Raw genomic sequence first — 12,588 nt, forward strand, 5'->3', positions numbered from 1 at the left:
GCAGCAGTAGGAAAGCTGACGCTGGTGAAACTTGGGTTTTGCCTGAAGTGTCCCAGGATGGAAGCAGCGTGGTGTGCGCAGGGGGCTCGGGAGGAAGCAGGGATGCTGAGGGGACAGAGGGATGCAGAACCTCAGCTATTTACCAAGATGTCTCAGAAGAGAATTTGTTGTCCCCTGGGATTTTCCTTGGCCAGCCATTCACAGGATCAAGTTCTTCATAATTTGGTGTATTTTTTAAGGTTCATTTTAGGTTGGGAAAAGTAGTCCTTAACCCCACAGTACATGAAGAGCCAGAAGTGTTCAAATGCCTGCAGAAAACATTACCAAACTCATGCGGGTTTCAAAAAGCCTGTGAATCCATGAAATAGCTTGCAACTCTGAAGTGATGACTTTGCAAGGCTTAATCATCCCTAATTGTAATTAAATCTAGCAGAGCAGGAGGGTTAGCATGATGATGACCTAATCAGCAGAGGAGATAAAATATACGCGTTGCCACTTATTTGGTAGCCAAACCTATCTGGTTCCTTTATATGTATATATTGACATCTTCAGGGTAATTAGATTCTGTTAACTATTGATTTACCGAAGGTAGTTAAACCCTAAATGCTACTACATAAGAAAAAGGACAAGTGAATGGCATTGCCTGATGATATTTTTTTATGGAGGTTTTCTGAACCATGTGTCAAACTATTATTGCCAACATTGTCCAAATAGATGAAAATGGGCTTTGAGAAAATTTGGGGGAGCAAAATAGATACAACAAAAATATTTCAAAGCTCATGTTGATTGTTCAGAAAAAAATAAAAAAATTAATTTTTTATTTTCACATTTTCAAATTTATATAAATTTTTAAATCAACATTTGAATCGCTACTGACTCACTATTTCAAATCACAACTTTTTCAGTTCTTTCATTTTGAAATGTACCTTTTTCCATGTTTAAATGTCAGTAGCCTGCAAATGCAAAACATTATTTCACCCCAATTTTTTTAATTTTTCATTGAAAGCTAGAAAGTCTTCAGGTGTCCTAGATAACAATTTCTGATTTTTCCAGCTTGATCAGTGAATCAAACACAAGTTTTCATTGCTCCTGGAGGAAAGGCTGCAAGGTAACATTTAGACATAAAATGCTATAACCAGCATAGTAAAATGACATTTGAAAACCGAATAGAAAGTTCTGTAGAACTTGGAAAGGGGAATGTGGTTTTGCCCTTCATACAGGCTGCTGTTCATATTGGTGCTGAACTAATAAAGATTGTAAGAACAGTTTTAAAATACTTCCTTTGAGACTGGTGAATACTTTGCACAACTGGGGATTATTGTTCATAGACAGGATCTCATCACATCATTAGGATCATATTTTAGTTACTTCCCCTTAATGTACAGCAGCCAGGCTGTGTGTATGTGTGTGTACATGTCACTGTAATGGGCTGCATAAATAGAGCTGATAAGCCAACACAAAGTAGTTCTGTTTTAAAAGAGGATGAAAAATGTAGGACTAGACCGATTATTAAGTGGGAAGCTTTATCTCCAGGCTTATGTCATTGTGAAATGAGGATGTACAGCTGAGGCAAAAATTTATCTTTATGCATCTAAATGACTGAACAGAAAAATTAGCTCAGGCGTAGATGAAATACATGATTACTATAGAAATGTTTCATTTATAAATAAAAACTATTTTCTGTAGGAACATGGTCTCATTTTCCTTCTCTGATGGGGCTCAGAAATTATGTTACTTCCTTATAAGGAAAGAAACACAGTGATTTATTTTTATTTTTTATTTAGAAGGTCATCCCAGAGGATTTGACTTTTTAACATCACAACAATATCTGAAAATATCAGAAAGGCAAAAATGTAAAATACTTGAAAGTTTTCTTCCCCTTGAAACAGGAGTGAAGAACCTGTCAGTCTGGGTCAATGGCATGAGTTGAGAGTGTCTCGCACAGCGAAGAATGGTATCCTACAAGTGGACAACCAAAAGCCAGTGGAAGGGATGGCAGAGGTAAGCATATGGCATAGCTTGTCATGAATACAGCTATCAGACTATAAAATGATTGTATGGTAAACTACACAGGCTGCTTTCAATGCTCTTATAAACTAAAAAAAAAAAAAAAAATTACACATTAGGGCACATTTTCTTAAGCCCAGAATTGGAAATTTGCACATGAAGTCTTCCCTCTGAGGACAGGGATCCATGTAAAGGAAGCTGAAATCACCACCTTAACCTCCTCTTGCCATGTAACTGGACTCACATTTTTGTGTTTGGTTCATACATGTTCTTGAGGTTCTTTTCTTGGTACTTACTGCTTGTGGCTAAGTCTGTTGAACAATGTGTGCTGGAATACTCAGAGAGTTGATAACTGCATTTTATTTTTCCCTCACCAAGAGGTCATACTGAAAGTTTGCTTGTACCCAGCAGGGTATTCACTCTAAGCACTCAAATGCATTCACAGAGGTACTTTTTTGTCCCAAGAACCTGTGGCCAGAAAACTAGACTCCAGATGCTGTTAACAGGTTTTTCTGCAAACTGGAAAACTATTTAAAGCTTAGACTTTTCTTGAAAAATGTAAATAAACTGAAATTCCAGTTGTCTGTCAAGAAACAGATTGAGTAGAAAACATTCAAATGAAGCAGGTGAGATTTCGTTAGGTAGATGGATCAAGATGAAGACTCCTTCTTTTTTTCTTCTAAGTGCTGCAGTGCAGCTGCAGAAGGAAGTTGGCTGGGAGCTGCCAAAAGAGAAATCACAGGAGCTTCTGCAGGACTGGATTTACACAGTTATCCTGTCCTTAGCTGTTTAACATCTTTCAGTTCACTCCAGGAGCCTGACTAGTCCCATCAGGTATCCTGACCAACTGCTTCTGGTAAAAAATGCAAATTCAATGTTTCTTTCATTTAGTCCCATAACTTGTTATGGATTATCTTTTTAGACATTGGAAACATTAAATGAGTCTCTGTTGCATGGACTTTGCTCTGATTTTAACTTTGTGAACCTCGTTCTGGTTCTAGATTTACGTCAATGTACCTAAGTGATTGCAAATAGAGCTAGATGTGCAGTCAGAAATCATGAGTCAATCTCCTTTCTTTCTTTCTTCCTTCAGTATTACTATTTTGAAATATTTGAGATTTTTGAGCTAGTTCTGATTAGGATAAAGCACAGTCAGTAGAGAGTGTCCTACAGTGGCTTTCTTAAGAGAATTGTACAAAGAAATGCAATTAATGGAAGTAAAGAGGCATTAAAGTAAGCTATATCACCTAATGTAGGCTAATCTGAAGATAACAAGCATGGTTCCAGCTACTCTAATAAAATGTTATTCTTATGTTTCTTGCAGGGGGCTTTCACACAAATTAAGTGCAGCTCTGAAATATTTATTGGTGGAGTCCCTAGTTATGATGCTGTGAAGAAGAACTCCGGGATCCTCAGACCCTTCAGCGGGAGCATCCAGAAGGTATGTGCCCAGAGAAACTTGCTGGAGACATTTATTTCCATCTCATCCAGTGCACACTTTAGGTGGAAACCTGCCATTATACCACTGGCAATATTAAAAATAATACAAGATTTTGTCTCAGGAACCCACCACAAAGTGCTTAAACACATATTTCACAATGAAAAGTCATTCTAACTTTAATAGACAGTAAATATTACCACTGCCAATCTCCCTATTAATTTCAATACTGTACTAATAAGTGAGCAGAAGCCATATGGGATTGAATTCAGAATGATGCACAAAGCTAAGTCAAGAGTGCCCTTAGAGTGCCCTGTATCATCATATATAAATAAATAAACAGAAGAAATGCTCAATACTTCAATGTATGCACACTGAGGCAGCTCAATGTCCGATGTAAAAAATACAGTAATGAGCGAAAAAGAATTGTAGAATCATACAGTCACAGAATCATTGAATGGTTTGGGTTGGAAGGGAACTTAAAGATCATCTAGTTCCAACCCCCCTGCCATGAGCAGAGACACCTTCCACTACACCAGGCTGCACAAAGCCCCATTCAACCTGGCCTTGAACATTTCCAGGGATGGGGCATCCACAGCTTCTCTGGGCAACCTGTCCCAGTGTCTCACCACCCTCACAGTGAAGGATTTCTTCTTTATATCTAACGTAAATCTCCCCTCTTTCAGTTTAAAGCCATTACCCCTTGTCCTATCACTACATGCCTTTGTAAGAAGCCCCTCTCCAGCTTTCCTGTAGGCCCCCTTTAACTACTGGAAGGCTGCTGTAAGGTCTCCCCGGAGCCTTCTCTTCTCCAGGCTGGACAACACCAACTCTTTCAGCCTGTCTTCATTGGAGAGGTGCTCCAGCCCTCTGATCATTTTGTGGCCCTCCTCTGGACCTGCTCCAATAGGTCCATGTCTTTCCTGTGCTGAGGACCCCAGAGCTGGATGCAGTACTGCAGGTGGGGTCTCACCACAGCGGAACAGAGGAGCAGAATCACCTCCCTGGACCTGCTGGTCACGCTTCTTTTGATGCAGCCCAAGATATGGTTGGCTTTCTGGGCTGTGAGCGCACATTGCAGGGTCATGCTGAGCTTCTTGTCAACCAACAGCCTCAAGTCCTTCTCCGCAGGGCTGCTCTCAATCCATTCTCTGCCCAGTCTGTATTGATATTTGGGATTGCCCTGACCCCGGTGCAGGACCTTGCACTTGGCCTTGTTGACCTTCATGAGTTTCACAAATTAAAGTGGATCGCAGTGCAGCTAGCACATTCTTATACCACACAGTAGTTGCACACCTCACTGCCTTCCCCTTTTAAGATTTTATACAGGACATATGAATGGAGGAGATCTTTTTCATTGCTGGCAGACATTAGGGATGATGTTCCAGTCAGGTCAGATGTGCATTGGTGCAGTTATCTTCTGGAGAATAAATCTGTAAGTTCATAATAAGTCCTAAGAAGTAATCAAAAGAAAGTTCAAACTGAATTAACATTTGCTTTCCCTAGGCATACTTAAAATAATTTGGATAAAGCTGAAAGGCTGGCTCTCAGAGTTTTAAATGAGTGAATTATTGCATCAGATTTACTTAACAAATAAAAAACTCTAATAGTGCATCTCATAACAACTGATCAAGGGCAGAAAGGTAATTGTAATTCAGTGTAAATTGTTCCATCACTTGGTCCAATATTTTTCACTTTGTCAGCTGTATAGCAGAAAACATGAAGTTCAAGAAAACAGGGAGTGTGTAATAGTGATGGGAATAGGTCAGTAACACAAACATTTTTGGAAAGCTGGGGTTGACTAAATACTGTGCATTTTGGAGTGCAAAATAGGAAGCCTAGGAACAATTAATACAGGTCATGCTTAAAAGGTGAGGGGTTTTACCCTAGAGTACAGAGACACTGATAAGGATTGGGAAATGCTGAGTGTGAGGCCTTACTTCTGTGATGCAGTTGGGAAGGTGGATTTGCCTTCCCAGAGGCCTGAACTGGATGTCAAGGAAGAGTATTGCCTGCCTTTTAGGCACTGGGAGACTATTAATTGACTGCTGTGTTTACACATAGAAGGATTTTGGAGAATTTTGTAGAAATAAAGCTACAAACATCACCAAGTACTGGAAAACATGCTGTGTACTGAAAGACCTAAGATCCCAATCTATTTAGTTTACTCAGATAAAGTTAAGTGACTTTATTGTGGTCTGCTACTTCCTACATGAGGGTGAGATTTCTTTGAGTACCTGGCTCTGAAATGATGCAGAAAAACTCATTATGAGAAACAATGGCTGGAAGCTGAAGGTAAGTTTAAGCCCAGAAATGAGACACACTTTTAAGAGTTGAGGCTCTGTTAACAACATAGCCAGAGGTTAGAAAGAAGCTGAAAAGGCAGTAGTCTTCACTGGTCCATCTTTACGACAGGACTGGATGTTTTTCTGCTGTTGGAATTTAGTGCTATTTCAAACAGAGTATATATGCTCGATGCAACCCCTTCTCCTACTGGGACCCCCTAAGGTGCATTGTCTGAGTTATGCAGGAGATATAACTATCACCGTTCTCACTTCTGGCCTTAAAATCTATTTGTTTGTGAAAATGGACTTATTATTTTGATATAGCTGAGATCAGAAGCCACACCCACATGTAATCTCCCTGCCAAGGTATCAGCTGAGATTATACAAACGTCAGTTTATATTGGAGAACATATGTTGCTGACACATTGGAAAAATCCCAACATTTAACTCTTCAGTTTATATACAAACAGTTTTGTGAAGTCATTAATTATGTTATTCATCTGTCTTAACTTTAGCTTCTTTCAGGCAAGATGAGATACTAGAAAGCAACATAAAATGTGAAAAACAAGTGGTTCTGCTTAGTATTTCTGTTGTCAACACTTGTCTCCTGGGGGAGTTTCTGATCTCAGAAATGCTTTTCCTAAGCAGTGCTCATCTAATTTTACCATCCTAGCTAACAGCTCAGCTACAAAGCATTGTGCCAGTGTTCAGACAGAAAACTGGTAAGTCCCCCACAGATTCACCCTATATGGGGGTTGCCTAATGCTGTGTCACAAAACACAGAAGAAATTAATCTCCAGGGAGTCAGGGTGAGCAACAGAATGAGTTGGACCTCTGTGACAGGAAAACACATATTACAAGAAATAGGGGTTTGGCCGCTTTTTGAGGGTTATGTTTCTCTGAAGTCTTTTAAAGAAGTCTTCTGACTGGCAGTACAATACCGGGAATTTGAAAGTTTTTAGCATGTGTTCCTCCCCCCCCTTTTTTTTTTTAATACATAGATTATCTTGAATGACCGGACAATTGATGTGAAACAAGATTTCACTTTTGGAATCAACCTAGCGAATGCTGTCCACCCCTGCGTGAGCTCACCATGTGCAAATGGAGGCACCTGTGTTCCCAAGAAGGACAGCTATGAATGTGACTGTCCCCTGGGCTTTGATGGGCAACATTGCCAAAAAGGTAACCATAGCTGCACTTCACTTCAGAGATCCAGAGTTGATCACAAAGATAAGAGAGATTTAGCACCTACAGCTGCTGTTATACACATTCCTTGAAATAGAAACCCTGGAGGCCAGAGCTCCCTTTGCATTCGTGCACAGTCCATGTACCCAGGGAGGAATTCATTTTGTTATTTAGGAACATGGTAATTGTTATCCCAGCATAGAGCTATGATCCATAGATAGCAGCCTGGTATCTGGTTGTTGTGGTGGCCAACAATGAACACGTCATACACCTCCCTAATTATGCAGTGCTATACAAAGGGGGAATTCCTGCCAACGTCTTCCAGCCAGTGATTATGTTACATCCCGAAGCACGAACATTGATAACCCTTGTCATTTTATCCTCCCTAGGGCTCACAACAAAAGCTGTTCTCATACACAGAAAAGTCCAGTTCTTTTTTAGACACTGACTACTCTTATGGTAATTTCACCATCTGCACAGACCCTGCCTTGGTATGGCAGTGGAGACCATCAAGAAGGAAAACCTGCCCAGATGCATACTGCTTATCTTTCCTCAGAACCACTGTAATAGTTCAAACCTCAGATTCTGGAAAGTGTTCAGATTGCATGAAAAGTGTTTAAAAAAATGTGCTTTGGGTTATTCCACTAGATGGAGATGTTTCCCTTCTGTCAGGCTTGATCTTGAAAAATTCCTAAGGGAAGATTTTGTAATGTAACAGCAACTCAGTTCAAAAGAGCTGACTGACATTATTGTCTTCACCCACTCCTTCATTTCTCACAGGAACAAACTTCAAAGTTAAAAGTGGTGGTTTTGGTTAAATCGTGATGAATACATTGACCTTTTCTTCCAAAAAAGACAATCTCTTAGAACAAAAAACATTTTATTAAGATACAATGCAAGAAACCCTTTCGCTTACGTTGTTGTGGTCTAACTAATAGCTGGAGCAACGTCATTTATCCCAGCTTCTCTGTGGGGAGGAGGGAGAATCGCAATTTTGGCTTTCTAGGTATGTGCAGGGTGCTAAGCTCTTGGCTTCAAGTTGGTATCTGCACCAGTACCCAGGTCTCCAGGGGAAGTCAAGGCAAGCGAATGCTTTGCAGCCTGCCCGTTCAGTGAGCTCCTGTGCATGGCTCGGGCCACAGCTCCTCACCGCTCGCCTGCTCTGCCCTGTGCTGAGCCCCGAGAGCAGCATGCGGGCTGCCCGCCGCTGCATCCACCTCACAGCACCGGCAGTGCTGCCGCTCTCCTCTCTGTTGTAACCTGAATGGGTGTCCAGGCTTTCAGAGACGGTCTGAAGTGCCTTGTGCCTTTCGCTTGGACTGGTATTGCTGCCTACATGAATCTGACCTTAATTAGTTTTCTAAGAGTGTCCAAAATCATGAGTCACCTGTTGTTCCTGCTGCCTGTGGCTGCTGTTCAGGTGACTCTCAACTCCCCTACACTTGTGCAGCCTCAGCTGCCATGGAAAATCCAAGGTTTTGCCGATGGATGTGCAGAGAGCATGGAGGTCCCTCCTGAACCTCAATCCATGACAGCCTTGATGAACCTGGAGCACATTTCTCAAAATAATCCTTACCTGTGTCTCTTTGGCAGGGTGTAGACATGGCTAAGGCAGGATGCGTGTGTGTGTGTTTGCTTCTGTTTCAGAATGGGGTTTTAGTTAGTCTGCTCAGCAGGTATGTGAGATGCTGAAGGTGCAGTCTCCATCCTGCTTGTTGGTGGGCTGCTGTAACCCCACACCCTGAAAAAACAAAGTGCTAGCGAGGGACTGATTCTCCAAAATCAAACATGCTACTCATAAAACTCAACTTAAATGATGCTGGTAAGAGGTATATGAGATATTGATTCACATCATAATGGATCATTGGCCAAGGATTCAATAGCGTTTCTGCTGGCATTGCTGGGTTTTATATCTTCTGTCCAAGCCGTGGGGAGTGTTAAAGGTATTTTTATACTTAATTGTAAGAGGGAGTGGAGCAGAGAACAGTTGCTTTCCTCTGGTTAGAGCAGATCCCTCGGTAAACCATGGTGATTCACTGGGATTCAAAAACAAGGAGTAGCAGAGGGGTTTAGTGCTGGTCCTACTTGTCTGCACCTTTGTGTGTTTTGAGTAGGCAAATGTAAATACTTGGGGCAAAACAATAATAAAATAGTGTTACCTTCACTGGTGGTTATATTTGCTTATGCAAATGGGAAGCAGGGATCATGCATTTGCAGAAATGTGGGCATGAAACAGGATGAAGGGAGATTTTTATGCTACAGAAAACTAAAATGAGAATGTTCTTGTTTTGTTTTGTGCTGACTCACTGCAGAATGTGGAAGTTACTGCCTAAACAGTAAGTACTGCAAATGATGTGAAAAATGCTCTGTCATTGTGCGTCTGTGTCGGCTCTAGCAAGCTGGATGCTGGATTTACATTAAGACTGGCAAGCTTCTGCCAATAAGCCAAAATATTTTCTGGAGTTTTAAAGTACAACCTTAAACCTCATCCTGTTGATATTTTAAACTGTATGCAGAGCACCTGCCCAGTGCAGAGCAGTGGCTGTAGAGCTGGTCCCTGTATTTGCAAAGCAATGGGGCCAGGCAGCTGGCTGACTGCTTTGTAGGGGTAGGTGCTACTTCAGTCTGTCCTGCAGTTCAGAGCTCACCCCTGCTTGTCATGAGAGCTTTGATGCCTCTCTGCCAAATCGTGATTAGCAGAGAGTGAAGGCGTTTATTCCTAGATCTCCTTACTGGCCCTGTTCCCTTCCAGTTGCAAAGAGCCTCCATGCAGCAAGGGTACTGCTAAATTTTACTTGGTTTTCTGCAGTCAAATTCAGTGCAGCAAGTGAAGAGCATGCAGAAGAGCAAGCAGAGATAAATGCCCATCAAGCTCCATAGAGGAAACCAGAGTTCTAGAGCAAAGGCAAGGGCTGCTGCATGGCACGGGCACCTTCCCCTGCCGAAGGCAAGAGCAGTGGGGCTCTAGTGCTGGTGCGGGACATGACGGGGGAAAAAGGGCTCCTTTCTTGCACTGCTGCCATCTGCCATGGTCAGAGATTGTCCAGTGCAGAAAGTGTCAGACCTGGCGAGGAATGTCTGGCTGAGTGTAACATGTCTTTTGCAATCTTCCAACGATGCTGGCAGGCTGCAGGCTGTGGACCGCCTGTGGTGGTTTCTTTAGACACATTAGGCAGCTTTCCTGATTTCACTACGGATGAAAACACGCGTTCGTCACTATCTAAAATTCTCAGTCTTGGCACTTAGAGCTAAATTTCATATTGCTGTTGTTGGCTGCCAGACTACACCAATTGTTGTATATCTGTATTATAGTGAACTCTTAAAGCCCAGCCAGCCTCTGCATTGCATGAAGAAAGCAAGCATCCATGCCCTGAAAAGCTTGAAATTTATATAGATGGGATTAGCTGTGGGTTGAAGGGATTAGTTCTCAGGAAGAGAATAGGATGAAGGCAGCTATTTTAAGGAATTTATAAAACTGGCTTATATTAATGCAGCAGTCAGTTATGAGAGATCAGCAGCAAACTGTAGGATGTTAACTCAAAAGAAAATCTGTTCAGGCCAGTGCTTGTAGCCTACCAAAGGCCATGTATCAGGGATATTCAGTGATTTGTATCACACTTCTGAGTTATTTTGCTGAATTCTTCTCCATGGGCAGCAGTACACCAGCTCCAGGTCTGGTTGCAATGTGTGCTGCTGTCCCAGCAGCTATACACCGCAGATGAACCAGAGGCTGTCCCTAGAGAAATGGGAGATGCTGCGTGTGGGACACTGGTGAGCTCCGAGCAAAACCCCCTCCAAGGCAGCACTGCAGCCAGTTGAATGCACGCACCAAGAGGCTTTGCAGCCTCTGTCATAGAGCCTTTAGTGTAATCTCAGTTGCTTTCAACAGACCTAAACTGATTAGGGGCACCCTGTATGTCCTCCCTGGATATAGCCTTACCCCACACTGCACCCCAGAGGTGATCCCTGAGTGGGCAGCAGCTGCTCTGTGCAAAGCCACATACACAAAAGGAGAAAATGGGGAGCTCGCCGATTGCCTGTGCTGCCTCCTGTCCTTGCTTTGCAGGGGTGAGAGGTCCCAGCACATGTTCTGCAGATGGTGCTCAGTTAGGAGGTGGAGAGGAGTTTCTTGGACAAGAACAAAGGGTGGTTAATGCATAAGCTTTCTCAGGAGGGTGGCTTGAACCACGCAGAGAATCGAGGAATGTGGGAACAGGGATAAAAATAAAATTTGCAATATTTTCCCAATACTTCATATTTTCCTGCGCTAACACTTATGGTAGAGGAATACATTAGGCCCATGACATGAAGGCTGTAAGTAGAGGGACTGTCAGCAGATTAAACCTCAAATACTGTCCCCACATTTAGGTATGAACTGGCAGTGCCTTCTTGCAAACCAATGTGAGTTCAGCTCAGTTCTGTGCCACCAGCAGGTACCAGCCAATGCAGGAGGAAATCAATAAAACAGTCTTGTCTCTTTTTTTCCTTCCATTTCCATGTCAGCTAACTGACACTTATCTTCATTTTTTTTTTATTTACTTTTCAGCCATTACAGAAGCAATTGAAATCCCACAATTTATTGGTCGCAGTTACCTCACGTATGATAATCCAGATATCCTGAAAAGGTAATGTATCTCCTGTAAACATAAATATTCTGTTTGTTAACCATTATAATGCTAGGAGCCTCATGTGGGAGGATGCTGTATATTTAAGTGTTTTAAGCTGCATTTGCCATATTTCTAAATTTCAGGAAAAAAACGTATTTTCTATGTATATGCCTATGGCTCGATTTGTTATAATATCTGAACATCTCACAACCCACATAGAAATGGCAGGCACAACGTATGCCTGGCATGGAGAAGAACTGGTACGCACTTTCTGACAGCTAAGAACAGACATACAGAGCCTGTATCTGTAAAGAGACTAAGGATTTTAACTCCTGCTTTAGCCTAAAATTTAGGTCCTCAAACTTCTTTTTGGCTGCTCTGTACCCTAGAAGATGCCCAAATTCCAGCAAATTGTGGGTTGTTTCAACAAATTCCTCCATCTGCCTCAGCCACTGCCTAGAGGAGGCTTCCCACCTGCAGCTTGGTACCTCTCACCTACTAGGAGTTTCTGATTTGCCCTTCTTATGCTTCTTCCACTGGCTTCTGAGGGCACCAAATTTACAGGACATTCTCAAAATTTGCTTGTTGGACTGGATTTCACACTATGCTTGGGGAGAAAAAGGATTTTCTCTTATTTGTGTAGAATAACTGAATACCTATTGTGTTTGGGATTCTGGAGGGACAAGTTCAATTCCCCCATGCTGGAAATGGGGATGTGAACCAGAATCCCTCACACATCAGCATGTAGGCGAGTTGCAAGACAGTAACCTGCAAGACCAGCGGAGAAGAAATACTGCTTCATCTTTTATGGCTTTTTGAAAGAAGGCTATCCCAGTTCAGTATTTTACTATTATTTTCCTCTACATTAAACAGGGTATCAGGATCAAGAACGAACGTATTCATGAGGTTTAAAACCACAATGAAGGAAGGTCTTTTGATGTGGAGGGGAGACAGTCCCATGCGACCTAACAGTGATTTCATTTCCCTAGGCCTTCAAGAAGGAGCATTAATATTCAGGTAAACACTCTCTCTCTTATTTGTGTTGCATGCAGTACACTCAGCGCTC

General features: G+C 42.1%; 1 protein-coding gene across 1 annotated transcript in view; it reads left to right on the forward strand.

The window, feature by feature from the left end:
- The window catches only part of EGFLAM (EGF like, fibronectin type III and laminin G domains), a 76,956-nt gene that overhangs the window by 58,542 nt on the left and 5,826 nt on the right, over positions 1–12,588 (forward strand). The window contains exons 16-20 of the mRNA XM_075020035.1: positions 1,890–2,001; positions 3,332–3,448; positions 6,732–6,912; positions 11,462–11,540; positions 12,396–12,539. Coding sequence (XP_074876136.1) covers positions 1,890–2,001; positions 3,332–3,448; positions 6,732–6,912; positions 11,462–11,540; positions 12,396–12,539 — 633 coding nt within the window. The remainder of the gene's footprint in view (positions 1–1,889; positions 2,002–3,331; positions 3,449–6,731; positions 6,913–11,461; positions 11,541–12,395; positions 12,540–12,588) is intronic.

Source organism: Buteo buteo, chromosome Z (genome assembly GCF_964188355.1).
Source record: "Buteo buteo chromosome Z, bButBut1.hap1.1, whole genome shotgun sequence".
NCBI classification, from domain to species: Eukaryota; Metazoa; Chordata; class Aves; order Accipitriformes; family Accipitridae; genus Buteo; species Buteo buteo.